Source organism: Acanthaster planci, linkage group LG03, assembly GCF_054643075.1.
Source record: "Acanthaster planci isolate LZ-2023a linkage group LG03, COTS_SCS, whole genome shotgun sequence".
Taxonomy (NCBI): Eukaryota; Metazoa; Echinodermata; class Asteroidea; order Valvatida; family Acanthasteridae; genus Acanthaster; species Acanthaster planci.
The window spans coordinates 2,773,922-2,791,186 of NC_141779.1; the positions used below are offsets into that span (position 1 = coordinate 2,773,922).

General features: G+C 37.4%; 1 protein-coding gene across 3 annotated transcripts; it reads right to left on the minus strand.

Moving 5' to 3' along the window:
• Positions 1–269: 269 nt before the first annotated feature.
• LOC110986262 (myosin light chain kinase, smooth muscle-like) lies at positions 270–14,974 on the minus strand. 3 transcript variants are annotated; one of them, XM_022248018.2, is made up of 12 exons: positions 14,820–14,974; positions 11,142–11,166; positions 10,094–10,393; positions 9,475–9,510; positions 9,014–9,098; positions 8,728–8,827; positions 8,268–8,371; positions 6,761–6,902; positions 6,316–6,509; positions 5,779–5,931; positions 5,078–5,195; positions 270–4,528 (listed from the first exon to the last, which is right to left on the minus strand). In XM_022248018.2, the coding sequence occupies exons 2-12, from the start codon at positions 11,149–11,151 to the stop codon at positions 4,478–4,480; spliced, it is 1,293 nt and encodes a 430-aa protein (XP_022103710.1). In that variant the 5' UTR covers positions 11,152–11,166; positions 14,820–14,974; the 3' UTR covers positions 270–4,477. The 3 variants fall into 3 exon arrangements, with proteins under 3 accessions (XP_022103710.1, XP_086990604.1, XP_022103713.1); XM_087134478.1 differs by lacking the exon at positions 14,820–14,974 and adding an exon at positions 14,685–14,805; XM_022248021.2 differs by lacking the exon at positions 14,820–14,974 and adding an exon at positions 11,790–11,992.
• Between the last annotated feature and the right edge of the window lie 2,291 nt (positions 14,975–17,265).

The window sequence follows — 17,265 nt, forward strand, 5'->3', positions numbered from 1 at the left end:
GAAATAGAAACAATTTAAGAAAAGAAACCCGAAATTTCAGCTGACTATGGTCCATCCGTGGTCCACAAGACAGAAAAAGTCGGAGCACATTAATAAGCCCTCTCCATTCAGTTGGCATTGCGCTGTGCATGCACCAATCGACGGCGATTGTCAGCTCGATATACAATGCGCGCGTCACCTTTAAGTTGATCGAGTTGAAATGTAATATTAACATTAATTAAAACTCATCAATGGCAGAACAGTATCATTAACGAAACGATAGCTACCTCTCAGGTTTGGAAAATTACTCTTTATTCCGTCCACAATGCGTCAAAATGTAACACACGATCTTTCCTATATTAATTGAATATCACTGTCTAGAGAACAAAGGGGAAATGATGTCGAATAACACCACGTGGTATGAGTTAGGTTCTACATTTCATTTTGAATATAACAATATTGAAAACATCACCAGTGATTTAAAAGTTTTAAATCTGTTACTGCTAAGAAAACCCACTCCATTTCCTGTCTAATAATTAAAAGCTGATGAACAACAAACAACGATGGATATTGGAAAAGCAGAAATAAAACAAAATCGATAATTTGTCCTATATAGTACAATATTCTTCAGTACAATGTCGACACACAACGCTGCCCACCCTTCAAACACACCCCTGAAGTTGAAGTGGAACGCTCTAGCGCGTCAAACATTACGCAAATCAGACACTTTTGTGGCTGTCGATTGGTCGTTTAGAGGATTACTGGCAGAACGCGCTCTGGCTATTCCATTGAAGTTTGGAGTGGGTAAAACCGCCTGGCTGGGGATAGTCTACGAACAAAGCAGTTATTACAGTAGGTAATTTCTTCCCCAGTATCAGCGTTATGAACTTCAAAGTGCTTTTGAATAAAGCCAAAGTGGGAAAGAGGTTGTAAAAGGGGTGTCACGTCCACGCGCGAATAAAGAGGTATAGAAACTTTGTACAGTGTAGAAAATTTATACAGTTTGGTTTTGACCAATCAGCGGGCAGCGTCAGCATGAACGACACACTGGCAAGAACACTGGTCCTGAACTGTTTGCTTGGAAGCAACACAGAAACGTCAAACTGCTTTTGATTCCAATAAATGTTAACAGCAATAAGATCGGTCCTAACTCTACGACATAACTGCAGGCATCATCAACCGGGATATATATTTATATCCATATTTATAAGTAAATGTAAATATATTACATACAGAAAGATTGACGGAGTGACAGACTCATTGACTCGCTGATTGACGAGAAAATTCCAAAACACTAGAATATTTGTGTATACCACTGAAACGATAGTAAAAGTGAGTCATATGAGGCTCAAAAACAAAAGACAGCAATTACAACATGTTACGTTATGGAGGACAGACGGAGTGAAACGGAAGTGAGGTCACAGGGTACCTTAGGAAGAATTAGCAGTAGAGAAAGTGACAGATAAGATAGACGGGAGAAATGAAAAGATGAACAAGTGCACAGGAGCAAGTCGTGAAAATTAAGGGAAGGGGAACGTTGTAAAATCAAATATTGCAAATCTAATACCATACAGTCTTTATCGGACACACGAATTCGGAGCAATTTGGGAAAATGGTGCAATGAAACGACGGTCGATGGAAAATGGACATACAAGTTGGCCAGATTTTTTTTTCGCTGCTGAATATAAACACAAACGATCTTTATCGGACCACATATAAAATTACATCTCACCCTGAACTTTGAAAAGGAAAAGGAACACCACTGGTACACGTTTTACACATGAAAATTGTCAACCGAACAAAAACAGCTGTATTAACTCAGAAGTACATCTATACATATAAATAACAGGTTCACACAGTCACTACTACATTGCCAAATTAAACCTGAATAATAAAATGAACACTTAAAACTACGAAATCGTCAAGTAACAAACAATTTCCTTTGGTAAATACACCTCATAGTAATTCAATTTCATGAAAACGCTACTGATGAACAGAAAGTTTGAAAGAATAGGACGAGTAATTTTCTAGCAGTAATACCACAAATAAAACATGAACAAAAATACACCAAATGTTTTCACAGATGTTTCAGATTCCATGTTTCTTACTCACAACATTCTTATATTAATGACAACTTAATCCAAACGCCATGAAAGTCTAATTTTTCAATACTGCTGATTAAGATGAACTTCAAAGACCAGTCTTCCAAATTTCTCCACGAGAAAATCTTTTCCTCAATCTGTCCAGCTTCACACCACCACAAATACCACCTCCAGTTACTTCTACATTTGATGACAGCATTCCTCTCCCGATTCATTGAAAATTGTGCCTTACCTTCAGTTGTTTCAGACTGTTGAGAATTAACTGGTGTTTCTCTCAATTTTCCTGTTACTTTAAGCGGCAAACTGACTCATATAAAGACCTGCTATACAATTAATTAATTGTCGCTCAGCCTTCTCAACCAATAAGATATGACTAAATGTTAAATGGAAAACAAGCAAAATGGAAATTGCAACCACCACAATTTCTAATTACGATGAATACTAATGGTCACATAATTTTTTTATCTTCAACCTTCTTCTTTGCATTAAAATAATATTCTCATAATTCTGACACTTAATGATCAGTTTGATGGTTGAATCATAGTGGTTCTTTGTTAATCTCAGGAATGACTGAAACACTGAGAGTTCAGATTAAAAATTAAATAAAGTAAACAATTCTGCCAATGTGTCTTTGCGATAGTTAACTTCTGATCCATTGGATAACAGAAAAATGTCAATTCAGATTGATGAAACACATCAAGTTAAATATTGCAGGCTACAACTACACAATGGCTGGTAATTACAAAATATCTAGTATGAATCCAAACATGATGGAATTGCTAATAACTTCTTTTTTTTCAAGGAGTACTGAATGTACTATATGACTATCGTTAGCATCGTGCTGAAGAAATGGTAAACACAGAATGCATGGCACACTTGCTGAAAGTCTTTGCTTGGTATCTATCTTCTGTGTAGTTCACACCATAAGCTGTAATTACATGTTATGTGATGACCCTAGTATTTTTCTTCTGATCACACCAGAGGTACAACGCTATTACGGAAATGCTGTTGCAAACAATGCTGTTGTTAATGAAATCAAATCCAAGAAGCTATGATGAGTTGAACAAAAACTGAAAGGGAATCGATAAGCAGTCTCTGTTCAGGGTTATATTTAAAAAAATCATGTTGCATCTATAGTGCCTAGATGAACATGAATGTGGATTTAGAAAGCTGGACATATCGTGTTAGCACCATAACAAAAAAAAATGGTATTACACGTCAATCTTGTTGAGATTATCTATCACTGTGATTAACTTCATTCCCAGTGTCTTACCAATTTCCAAGGCCCAGTTTCACACACTCTTTCCACTAATGTGAAACCACCTAATCCCGACTGTGCAATTTGAAAGGCACTGACATGGGTTGGGTTCCTGCAAAATTCAACTCCAAAACTGCAGAATGTCTTTCCAGCTGTGCGTTGAACAGTACCAAAGTGATGAGTGTTTGTTCTTGGCATCTGGAGAAACATCAGCTTTAAAACAACCTCTTTGTGAATAACTGGGTACAAATCCTGCCTTCTCCACAATATCCAAGTCTGGTGTTTAAACACAATTGCCTTGTATTTAAAGTGCACCGAATACCAACCATGACTATTTTTTTTTTTTTTTTGGTTTCTGTTTGTAACTTTTTTTATACATTTTTTAAATGAGATTTTTTGAAATAGATTTTTTTTACAGCTCTACAAATCTACAAAGAATGACAAAATATTGGACATTTTACAAGTGTTTAAAAATCTTTCACAGTTTTTGTACAAGTGTAAAGGATTTCTCCTCTAAAACAATCAATCCCATATCCAAGCTGATCACAGTAAAGTTCAAAAAGCAAAAACTCTTCATTTAACTTGGAAAGGAAATTAATTCATTGTTCAATGAAATCTCTGTCAATGGAGATCATTTTTTTTCAATAACTTTCCCCAGTAATTATTAGGCAGAAGTAAATACCACTCTTTTCCAAGTTCTTCAACATATTCTTGAAACCTTTTTGAAGGTAAACTTTCCGCAAATACTTCGTGAAAGTTTATTTCACTGAATATTTTGAAAAAAGTTTTTCATTATTCACATCTGCTGGGTAGTTGATGTGTTTCAATTGTGCATATTAAATGCATTCCTGCTTAAGCTGAAATCACGAAAAAAATGAGAAAAAGGACAAAAAAGGTGTCCATTATGATGTGTCCATGAACTTCATGTAGACTTTGTTTTTTTACCTCTGCAATATGTCCAAAGATAGGGACGCCAAACATCTAGGATGAAAGGCCCCACAATGCCGTGCTGCAGTTGCTGTGACAACAGTTGCCATGACAACTGCAGGGCAAAGAATGGTTGCAGAGTGGCAGCTGAGCTTCGGGAAGAAAATGCAGCTTGGATGAAACAAAGCAAAGGACTGCACCAGTCTAGTGCTTATAGAATGCCCTTGACACGTATCATGGCTCGGACGGCATTAATGGCTTTCTGAAATGCAGAGAAAAGGAAACAAGATCTGAATTGTTACTTCTTGTTTGTGAGGTGACTGCATCTTTAGTTACTTAAAAACAAAAATAAGCAAGTTACATGTAAGTGCTTCATAACTTCAGACGTCTGTAACTAGCAAAACGGAGGTCACGGGCTGGATTTCCATCCCAACAAGTGTGTAAGGATTTGCTCGCTAATCAAAAAACAACTTTCCAACAATGTTTACATCATTGGAGATAAGTACACGCTTTTTCATGAAACAAAGAGTCTCAAGCTTTGAATAACCGTCACCGGTATCCAAGACACAAACTTAGTTTAGCTTTAGTTAAACATTTGTTTGACTTTATGCATCAATTTTAAATTGTGATGAGGAGTAAATTTGTACTCTGTGCTTAAGTTATGATTTATTAGGTTTTCTCCGATTTAGCTTTAGTACGATTCATGCAAAATTACTCCTAAACTGGAATTGATCATGTTCAGTGTCAGACAGCGGTGAGAGACTTTTATCTTTTATCCATTCCATCAATTTGCTCCTGGTCTTACACCTACCTGCCACCTTCTCTTGATGACATATTTCTTGATACGAGCCTTGGACAAGGATTGTGTGCTCTTTATCTCTTTTTTTAGCCAGTCATTGTTCAGACACTGCTCTGCAGTCATTCTCTCCCTAATGGCAAACAGACAAACATACAGATAGTTGCAGAGACTTTTCAGTAATTCTAGTTATAGCAAACAGCAAAAGCAGCGAAAAACTATGTGCACTCCAAATCAATTAACTGTTACAATCACCACTTCTTCAAGGAAGAAATCTGAAAGCAAATGTCGAGAACGACCATCAGTTCTGGAAAAAAAGTTAAGGGTTCCCTCCAAAAAAAGCATTTCTTAAGAAGGTATTTTTCAGGTAAGAGGCTTCACAAAGACGAAGTTCCACAAGATATGACAATGGCATTGCTGTCATCTAGTTAGCCCAAGCTTTATGAAGTTGGATATTCAGTGTACATACTTTTTTTGCAAAGCTTTCTCAAGTATCAAGACAAGAGAGTAATGAAGTGTGCCGTCAATTTGAACCAGTATATGTTGTGCAAACGAATTGAGTGTGCGCACGCATTGGTTCAAGTGCTGGTTCTTGCCCTATCTTTTACACACAAAGAGACATGATTCTCTGAAATCAACTGTTCTTTCTAGCAAACACAAATACAGACACACTGACTACAAATGGAAGTTAGCAACATCAAGATTAATATGTTCACCCCTTGTCTGCCTTGAGCAGGTTCTCAATGAAATTCTTGGCCATGTCTGAGATGTCATCGAAGCACTCATCCTCAAAATCCCACTCCACCTTGAGAATGTTACTCATCGTCTCACCCTCATTGTCGCCCATGAATGGTGACAAACCACTCAATCTGAGAGGAAAAATGAGCAACATGTGAGACAGAAAGATGATATGCCTTTGGGAAGAGAATGGAGGTCAGGTTGTCTGAGGTGAAGTGATGGTGGTGAGGGTTATATCAGACAAGTGATTCACTGATGCTAGTGATCGTGATGGTGACCATTGAGATTATTAGTATGTATGAGGGTCAAAACGGTGAAGTGCTTGTATGACATCTGTGGTGGCAATGATAACGGAGCTCATGATGACAGTTATGACACTGGCAATGGGTGACAACTGATGAGGGAAGAAGATTTTAGAAATGTGACAATGACAGATCAATAAATGATTATGACAGATGACTGTGAAGGCGAGTGTGCTGATGGTGAAAAGGTGATGGTGGTGTGGTTTTACTTACAAGACATAGCAGATAACACCTACAGACCACATGTCTGTTGTAAAGGAGACCTCGTCATACGATACAACCTCTGGGGCTAAGAACTCTGGTGTACCACACGACACCTTCAAACCCTTTGTCATCTTCTGAGCAAGACCAAAATCTATAATCTTGATTTTATTGCTATTTTTCCGTACACATAGGATGTTTTCTGGCTGTTGGGAAAATAAAACAGAATTAAATTTTTCAATAACAGGTGGCAATCCCTTTTCCAAATAAATACGTAAAAGTTTACAGCTGAATGACTTCTACGAGAAATTTAAATCCAAAAAGTTAAAATGAAATGGTTTTGATACCATAAGAAGAACAACTTTTGTATGTGCTGTCTTTTTACTCTAAAAATGCAGTATCTGTCAAGAGTTCAGTTTAACTGATAACCAAATTGAAATGCCATCAATGCGCTTACTTTCATGTCCAGATGTAGAATCTTTGAAGCATGCATGAATTTGACACCTTCACAAATTTGCCGCATGAAGAATGTGACTTCTTTTTCTGTCAGGTCAAACTCTTCGTCAATGACTCTCTCAAACAATTCACCTCCCGATACACTGTAAATAAAAACAACACGCCAATTAGGGGCAGAGTCACTTTAAGCGCCAGCAGTGTTTGTTGCCTGCAGTGTAGGGCTCCATGGTGATTTGCACACCCGAGGGGGCAAAGGGCACTTGAGGCAAAGCCAAGGGTGCCATTTGCCCCTAAGGGTGTACAAAACCCATGGACCCCATCACAGCAGGCAACAATTGATTTGTTATTCCATGGTCAAAGATAACACTGGAACGGTCTTATATGTAATATGTGCATATTTTATTGCAAGATAAATTAAAACACTTTGACAAAATAAAAACTTGAACAGCAAATTAGATATTATATTACAAGGAAAATTATTAATTGTGGTGTCCTTTGTTGACCTATGTTTTTGTTTTGGGGGAGAGAAATCTAGGATTCATACCAAACTGGTTTACTACAGAAACCTGAGATTCATAGAGCACCAGGATTTTTGTTGACTGCTTGAATTTCAAGATTGACAAGCTTGAAGAGCAGATGAGAAGAGACAACCGCATGAGCCTTTTATACAAACAGCAATGGCGATTGCAGCAGACACAGTGATCAGAGCATACTCATGTTCCATGAGCATAGCTGGGTGCACAAACAGAAGTTTAATAACTCGCAGGTCTCCGTCATGGTCAGAATGAAGCGAGTACCACTTGTGAACAGACAAAGTGCTTCAATGTCCCTCACACAGTATAAAATACAATATAAATAATTAGTGCGTAGTACCACCACGGCTATCCACCCTCGTAACCAAGATTACACAGTTACAACGCCGTAGACACCACACATCAACTCTGGGAAAGATCACCATTATCCATCTTTCTTGCGGCCCGCAACATCACCAGTTCGCTGGATGCGTGAATGATACATGTGCGCTTGTAGCATATCATGTGATCAATTTGTGACCAATAAACATTCACTATCTATGACCGTAGCATAACAAGGACAGTTGGTATACGATAGCCGCATGCTCAACTGTACACATACTAAACGGCCATTTTGTTTCCGTAATCTGAAGCTGGTGCTACTTTCTCTATGTACAGCTCTGGTTAGGGTTACAAGCGGTCTGATGGCCAGTTAGAAATATGAAGAGAGCAGATCCACTTGGCAAGCCATTTTTTCCCCTACCTGGAGTTAAAGGTTTGGGTTAGTTATCAAAGTCCTGAGAAAGTGTGCAACAAAATTTGGATTTTTGAATATCTCAAAACAACTCATAAAAAATGTTGACTCTGCAAAAGAAAGAAAAAAAAAGAACTAGAAAGTGCAAAGTTGCACCCTACTCCGAACCCTTGCCTATCCTACGTTTCCCCCGCATAACTCCTGTCATCCACAAGTTTGGGAGAAGAAAACTCCTGACTTACTATTCTAGAATCATAACCATGTTGTTTCCTGTGGCAAAAGCGTCGTACAACTGAAGTAGCTTGGGATGCTGGAGAATCATCATAATTTCAATTTCATGTTCGACCTGTTGGATTGCATATCAAATCAGACCAGATCAAATTCAAAATTAAATAAATCAAATAACCTAAAAACACTTAGCAACAATCACAATTCATATTTTTGCCTTTTACAGATTTTCCAATAGCATTTTTAACGGCATTCTTCCCTTGTATGCAATTTTCATTTCCTACTAAAACCAAAAACCTAAAACTACAATAACCATAACTTTGCTCTCAGTTTGTTAAAGTAGTTTATTTGTGTCCCTGAGGACACATCCCAAATGCCGCAGCCTATCAGACAATACCAAACCAAATTTACAAAAGGTAATTTTAAGACTGGAACGTCAAACAGCAAACTTGGGAAGATGAAACTTCAGCTGACCTCTTTTTTATCTGCAGGTTTTTCTGCCTTGATGAATTTGGCTGCAAGGATCTTCTTGGTCTTCTTCTCCACACATTTGTTTACTGTTCCAAACTTGCCCCTGAGAAGATCAAAGAAACAAGAATTGTTCAAAACGACAGGACAGCCATCAAACTAATGTCAAACCCTTTGGAATATTCCCCCATTCAAACACTGACACTCAGCAACACATCATACCAACGGCAAGGCTAGGAGGAGTAAGTTTGCATGCACATTTCAGTCAAAGAGCTTCGTTTTTTAAACTTACTTTCCAAGTTCTTCTCTTATCTCATAGAAGTCTCGGACGTTTTCTTTCCTGACTTTGACTTTTCTTTGTTCAAAAGCTGCCTCATCTGAAGATTGTAAAAATACAAGACACCATTACACCGATTGCTTCCTTGCTTACAGATACCCAAAACCTTCCCAGGTTTAAAAAAATTGTTTATTAGCAATTTAGGCACTGAGAAATCTGTGTTTCAATTTCGTAAAAGTGGGTCTCCCCAAGAAAAAAAAATTGGTCGAGAATCATTTGCATCTAAGCTTAGTTTGTGACTAAAGATGATTTTCAACAGATCTTGTTTCAATAATTACACAAAACAAATGGCTTTATGAAAAGATTAAAACAATGAGAAATCAAAAAATGAAGACACTTTTTTAGGTTTGAGACAGAGGACAAATTATGCACAAAGAAGGAGACAAACGAAGGACGACAAACACAACTCTACAAACCTGGTTCATCTTCTTCATCAATATCATCTTCAACACCTTTAAGAAGAACAAACAAAAACAGCTTTGACAGAAGTGCCTCAGAAGTTCAACTTGGCATTTCATCCACAAATTGGTAAGTATAATGTGCCTTCTGACACTTGGACAGGAAAGCAAGCAAGTTTTGTACTTGAAGCTCTTAAATATTCTTTGATTCATCACAGGATGCTGAATTAAAGTTTTGTTTCATTCTGACATTGACCGTTTCACTTCCATGAGAAATTCTTTGTCTTGACCAACCCCTCTTATTACATGTGCACTCTCCGCTCAAAATTAACAAAGAAAGAATGTGCTTATATATACCATCCTGTAATGCCTGTGTGTCCATGAACATTCCCACTACAACACCACTGTTTTATTCAATGCTATATCCTGCTCAAGAGGAAAGAGACTATGAATACAAACGTTATACCACAAGCCATTCACAGCAAAGTCTGCAGAAGTCAACAGGTCTCTGACCCTTTTGCAAATTTGCCAACATTTAAAGCAATCACAAATTTCAGTTTCGCTTTCAAGTCAAAGTGTAAAAGCCCACCTTGAGTGAACATTATTTTAAAAAAACAAGATCGCGTCCAATCTCTACCTGCATCTGAAGTCATGATAGGTTCTGAAATGATACTGGGCTTGCTGGTACCCACAGCATTGACACAGCTGACGCGGAATTTGTAGGTACACTTCTCCTTGAGCCCCTTGATGGCATAGCTAGTGCTGAAGACGTCTTTGGTGAGCACTTTCCAGTTGTTCTTACCATCCTCACACATCTCCACCACGTACCCTGTCACGATGCTACCCCCATCGTAGGTGGTGCCAGGCCAGACCAAGTTGATCATGTCTTTGAAGACCTTCGCCGCGTACGGCTTGTTGGCAGGGGGTTCGGGAGCCTCTGAGATTAGGAACACAAAATGATAGCATAGAAGAGATGTAACTGAGCAAGAATCTTTTCTTATGACTTTCCTTTTTAGTTGTAATTGGGATGATACACATTGTCAGACTGTGCCGCTGCACAGGTATACAAGCCAACAACCTGATTTCTCAAAATCCAACAGTATTTGTTCAACTTTACACTCAGCAAAGACTGCTCTAATAGTGGGGAATGCCATCTTACTTTCTTTCATTTTCTTTTGAAATTAATTAACAGTAAACCTTCTGATACCAACGTTTGTAAATGCATTATTCATTACTGATGATTACTGAGAACAACTCTTGAAAAAGTTATTAGCAGGTCACACTTATTTCTAAAAAGAGAGGCCTAACTTTCAGAGTACAATGCAAAAAACAAACTTGTCAACAGTAGATATATTTGTCATATACAGCAAAACCATGAGAACAAGATTTCCAAAACCTAATAAGAAACCTCTCAGTAATGGTGTACATAAGTGTTGGCAGTAATAGTTTGATTCCTTAGTTTTTTTCTTTTCTCATTTGAAAATTCCATGATAACAATCCAACCAGACCGGATGTCACAGTATCAGTGTCGACAGATATAGACACAAGATATTAATGCCAGGTATATATAGAGCATACCTCGACTATAAATATACATTTCAACAGTTGCTTGGCCAAGTGCATTCTATATTAAGATTAGACCTGTCACATGTTAACGATTGATCTATCCTGATTGGATGGCTTACCTGCAGGCATGGTGTCTACTTGTCACTGTGACAGAAAAGAGAGAAAAAGATTGAGAAAACTGCATCGCTTTAAGAAAACGTTTCCTTTTTCATGTTTAGAAATGCAAACAATTACACAATTATATATATAAAAAGTAAATTCACAAATACTGGCATAAAACAATTTTTAAATACTTCCTAGTGGTGTCCCTAACTGGTTTTGATACCAAATGTAATACCTTGTAATCCAGCTGGCATCTGATATGGAAAACTCACCTTCAATTTTTGTTACTAATTTTTTTCATAAGCAACCTATCTGACTACAATTATGGATGACCTACAAAAGATCAACAGCATACAACAAAGGCACCCTGGAGAACAATGTTTCCAGCAATGTTCCCTGTAAACACATGACACAGGCCTTCAATGAGCATACATCCTGATGTCACTATCTCGTCATGATATTCCACCAGATCATCGCAGTCCTGTGTTCTTATTTCCTCCACGCATTAAACAGACCGCCGCATTTCCTTCACTGTAAATCCTACAACATTATGTGTCAATTACACAAAGACACAACACCAGTTTCCATCCACAATAAAGAAAAAAAGGTGATCTCTAAATTTGTATGGAAGTTAATTCCTCTCCCCACAACACCTCAATTCTTACCACGCTATTTCCCTCCACGATCGGCCTCAACTATTTATCCAGCATACATCAATGTACTTTCTGATTCCACAAAGTTTGCCTGGACTGCAAGCCAGAAGACAATGCTATCTGCTCCTATCATTACCGGTCTTCCTGGCAGATAAGACAAGCTTTTTCTGATATTTACTTTTTAATGACACTGCCAGAAAGATGGCAAGTTGCCTAAGATATTGGTCCAATCCAGCATCTCCATCAGAAAGATAAAGACACTTCTTATCAGAGGGGGCTGAACCTATTTTCCCAAAGGGGGTGTTAACACTGGTTCTTGAAAAGGAATGCCGGCACGTCTCAAGAAAGTACAGCCTAGCCTTAAAACTACCAAAATAAACATAGCTAAAGATTTCAAAGCCATGATTTGAATGTTATTTTTATCTTTGGAAAATCAAAAGTGCTTTAGAGTGTTAGAAACTATTAGTAAGGTATCCCCCTTGCTAGCTAAACCCCCAGAAGAGTAAGTGGTACGTCCCATTGCAAACAAGATGCAGAAGAAAGATTCTTAAGGGGCTGCCATCTCATATGGGACGCAGCAACAGTGCTGTGTGCTCCCATAGAGAGCAAGTCCTTGAGTATATATTACAATCTACGTCATCACCTGCGATGGTATTTCTGATCTGACGTAGATGCTGGGGCCCTAGTAATGTTGGTGTCACTTTTAAATCTCCCTAGCGCTCTCTTCCTCGGAAAAACCAGGGGGGTAATCACTGTGATCTGGATGTTTTGTTTGCTCCTAAATGTCAAGTAGGGAAAGGCCAAAGCTATAGGGCACAGCTGGCCCTGCAGATGTGAAAACCAAATTCAATTCATCCTTTCAAAACTAAGTTTAACACTCTAAGTATGCCTAATGTTTCAAATGTCAATAATTCTGATCATATAAAGTGATTTTCTACATATATGCAGTCAAACTTCCGAACAATTTGCTTTCAAATGGGATCTCTAGCTCTGCCAGTTTAGTAAAACCGAGACTGAGTTGCACTGAACCAACTTTTCCACTTAATGCCTACTGGAAATGAAGCTTAGGAAACAACATTGGCGCTAATTCTCCATTTTCCACAAAACTTTAAAGTGAAAACTTGACAGAGCAAGTGGCAAGAAATTTAAGGTTAAAAATATTGTGAAACTGTGAATAGGACACTGGGTAAAATAAACTTCCAGAAGACAATGTATTTATATACTTATTTTCTTCCATATTCTGCATTACTTATTACTAATTCTTCTGCGAGAGTCAACTCACAGCAAAACAAGACTAAACATTAGAAAGGTTGGGAAAATATGTTGATAGGTTTGCCAGTTAGAATTACAGTGATGGCATGCTCTGCATAGCCAGCATCAGCAGGGGGACCCAGACATAAGAACTGAGTGAAATAGAACACTAATTATTTAGTAAATTAAAGAAAACCAGTGCACTTATTTTTGGGATAACTTTGTAAAATTTAGAGAGATCTGATGCTAGAATCAAATATAAAGCACTACAGCTTTCCAGCTTCCTTTTTTTCAGGTTACTCCGGTCAGTAAAAAGTCAAAAACAGCTGTTTTATTGTCTTAGGTTTTAAAAAGTTTATATTTCCACAAGAACAGATATCGTTGAAAAATATATAAACAGTGGTAGGCTGTCAAATTATGATAAAAGTATAATACATTCTTTGAAAAAGTATCAGCGCATACATTTTAATGTTTTTAGTGAACTCTGTCTGAAAAAGCAAAACCAAATTGCAGTAATGCAGAGAATGAATCCCATTCATAAGCAAGTTTCAAAATTTGGGTTTACTCTCATGTGGTTGTGCAAGGACTACTTTGAGAATTTAGCTACCAGCTCAAAAATACAGGATGAATGTGAAATCCGAAACTTTATAAAAAGGCAGTTGAAATTGAGAGCTGTAGAAGATACCCCATTACAAGTCTGTGAAATAAAAATATGGATGTGCACTGATCAAAAAATACCAACAGTTGCAATCAACCAATAAGAAAATTTGTAAAACAAAATGAAACTCATGCAAAAATATTTTGTCGTTGTGTAGGACACAAGAACGCAGACAGAATTGAGAATGGGTTTGCATGAATAGGTTTCATTTTCAAGAAATCTATCTCCGATGGAAAAGCAGTCGGTGTTATCTCAACCAAAAACAAGGACCTGCATTAACAAAAACACTATGTCAACAACTGGTGCTTTCTAAACAGTAGCCGAGGAAAGGCAAAGAGAAAATAGTTCCAGGATAATTAAGCAAGAGTTCTTGGCTACAGAATAGGTCAAATAGAAAATATAATACGTAAGTAACCAACACAGACACGTTAATTAAACAAATTATTCACACACACACAAGTTCTATTGAAAAAAGAGAGAACAATGAAATAAAATGTGCAGTAAGTTCAATGTTACTGAGTACTTAAGAAATGAATAAACATTAAGTTATAAATAGATTAAAACAACAAATCCTTTAATAGGATTCCAAGGTAAGAAAAGGTGATAATTGATGGGATTATAGTTTTTGGCCTTTGGTATAATATTTGTGTATCCCTCCTCTGCAAAAGCAATGATTAGCAATGATCCCCAAATAACCTTTGATAACACATAAATCATACGGAACACACAATCTATCAAATTTGAAATAATTTAGGCAAATTAGCAACAACCCTGGACAGCTGAAACCACAACTTGACAAATAGTCTCCCTCCAATTTGGGTAATAACTCTAAAAGAAGAGTTACACAATCGTCTTTTGGGAAGATATGGACATGTTATTGTCTGTCCAATTACAAATACAAAATGGAGGCAGCACATAGCCAAGCATCATGTAACATATTTCAAATTCCATTCAGCAGTGCACGAAAGGTCTATCCACTTCCAATACACTGCACTTACCAGCTACTTCACCAAAATGTCCTCCAAGGGGTACAACTCAACACAAAGATTTTTCACACACAAGACCAAAGGGTTAAACAATTCTCATCCAACAACAGCAAATGAACTGGGCAGATTTTAAGAGGAGAAACTCACCACAAACTCAGCAGAATGTTGCCAGCCTTCAGTATGGTTTCCTTCCACACCGTGATAAAAGTATGACAGAAATTCTGCTTGCAAGCCTCAGCTACAGGTCAGCTAGCATCCCCCTATCTGCAGCTGTGCGTACACGTAAGAAGTGTCCCTGGCCAAACCTGGGCAGCAAAGGATGCTGGGTAATTTCCGCTCCTTGTGAGCAGCTCACAGATGGAAACAGCATGGGGAGGCTTGAGGCATAGAGAACGCACTTTGTCAATAATGGCAGGTTTTTTTGGGGGGGGGGCAAGAAAAAGGCCCTGTGGCGATGATAAAAACCTACAAACAAACAAACATGCCCACTAACACACCATCTCTGCTACAAAATACAGGAAATGATACCTGAAAATACACGCTGTAAATGAAGTCTGGATATCTTTACATTTACAGGAAAACTTGCATCCAAACTTTACAGAATAAGCCTGGAAGACATTATGGATAATTTGGTGGGTATATTTCTGAAAAAAAAGGCAGGAGGTGGGAGGTTTGTACTAAATAAATAAATAAAATCGCATCAGTTTAGTATACTTCTCCAATAAAAACTTGCATAAGCAAGAAATTGGTAATTAGAATATGCAAGTGAAAGACAAACCATGTTAAGACCTGTAATGGCTTGATTTTTTTTTCTTTCCACAAAAAAAATTGAAAGGAGAAAACATAACCCTCAAAACGTCTGGGTGGATAATAAAAAATTCATCAAAGTCTAAACTCTTCTAGAACGTGAACCCCTCCCATTTACATAGCAGATTCCATCCTTCTGGCATGAATGGCATTCACAACCAAATATGGTCAAGGAGTTCAACTCTAAGCGAATCACAGACAAGCAAGACAGAAGTATGCTAAATAGATTACAGCGGCTTCCGGGGGTAGCTCACCACTATTTTCACATGGGTAGAAAGAGCAACTTACTGTTGACAATGATTTAGAAAAAAACAACCATGAAATACAGACTAGGGTTCCATTTTAATGCGATGTTTTGACAAGAAATTGCCAGTCTGTCTGCAGCTTTTGGTGTCAATGAACATGGCAACAACAGGGTCACTGGAGGACATTTGTAGTCAAAAGAGATGCATTAAGCTCTTTTTGCATTAGTTTGTTAAAGGCCTTGCATGATGCAAGCATGTATCCATGAACAAAGGCTAAAAACAACGATTATTCCACTAATAAGGTTTTACATTTTTTTCACCATAAAGATTTAGAACAAATGACTTGAAGCTAGGATAACCCCCCCAAAAACAACTTAAGCATAAACTGTTTTATTTTCACAACATGTTGTGTATTAATTGTTTACGTATACAGAAACAAATTTGTTACTATTTTAGTTACCATTTATAGTTATTAGGCCTATGGTTTCTTTTTTTTTAAAATCTAGTTCAACCCTTCCAGGTCTTCTATATCTACCCAGCAATTTTACTTATCTACAATTTTTAAAAGCCTTTTATCTTTACTGTGTCTTATGTAATTGTATTTAAATGTGTAAATTTCTTTTATGAAGACCTTTGCTGGGCTGCTGCTGTTGGTCCTTTTTGTCTTGTAGACTAATAAAATAAAATAAAATAAAAAAACCAACATTCATCCCTTTTAAAACAAACTTTCACAAGCAATTTTAAGTGAAATGCCATTTGTGTATTGGCTTCTTGCTTCTTCATTACTGTTACTTTTCCTTTTGTTTGTTTCTTTCCTTTCGTGATATAAATACGGAAAAATAGGGGGTGATCCAGTGGTCCAATCCCTGGTCAAAAGGTGGGAAATAGTTGCAACCTCCTCCCGATTCTATACCATTGCTACTAAAGGAGTTATTCACACCAATTTGTGGGCATCAAATGCAACAATTATAAAGTGCCAATATCATATAAGCATCCCAGCTAGGGTTCATAATAATATAAAATCCACACATAAGTTGGCTACAACCCTGATATTTGAAAAAGAGTTTGCAGTTTATCTATTTTTTAGAACTGATTAAACAATTAATTACATGGCTGATTTACTGCAATTCAGTGTTCCAATTGACAGAGTGTAGTCCACTTTACATGCTACACAGCTGTCTGACATGCTTCAAATATTTAGGGTGGACAGTGTTCAGGCTAAATGTAGCAGGCCAATGACATCAACATTCAAAGTTTATAGGTGGCATGTAGACATGGCATATATCAATGTCATCCCCAGCTGTTACTGACCAGTGCTGGTTACATAAAGTCCTTTCCCTTTACACAGAATAGAAAAGAAAAGATCTGGCGTCAATTTTGCCACTGTTTAATTTCATTCAGTTGGAAAAATAAGCTGGAAATGATGACAGAACACAATGATTATTTACATCACTGAACGTCCACGTGACTATTAGTGACAAGCGATTAGTTAAAATTGTCAACAATTACAGACCTATTGAAGAGATAAACATAATCACCGC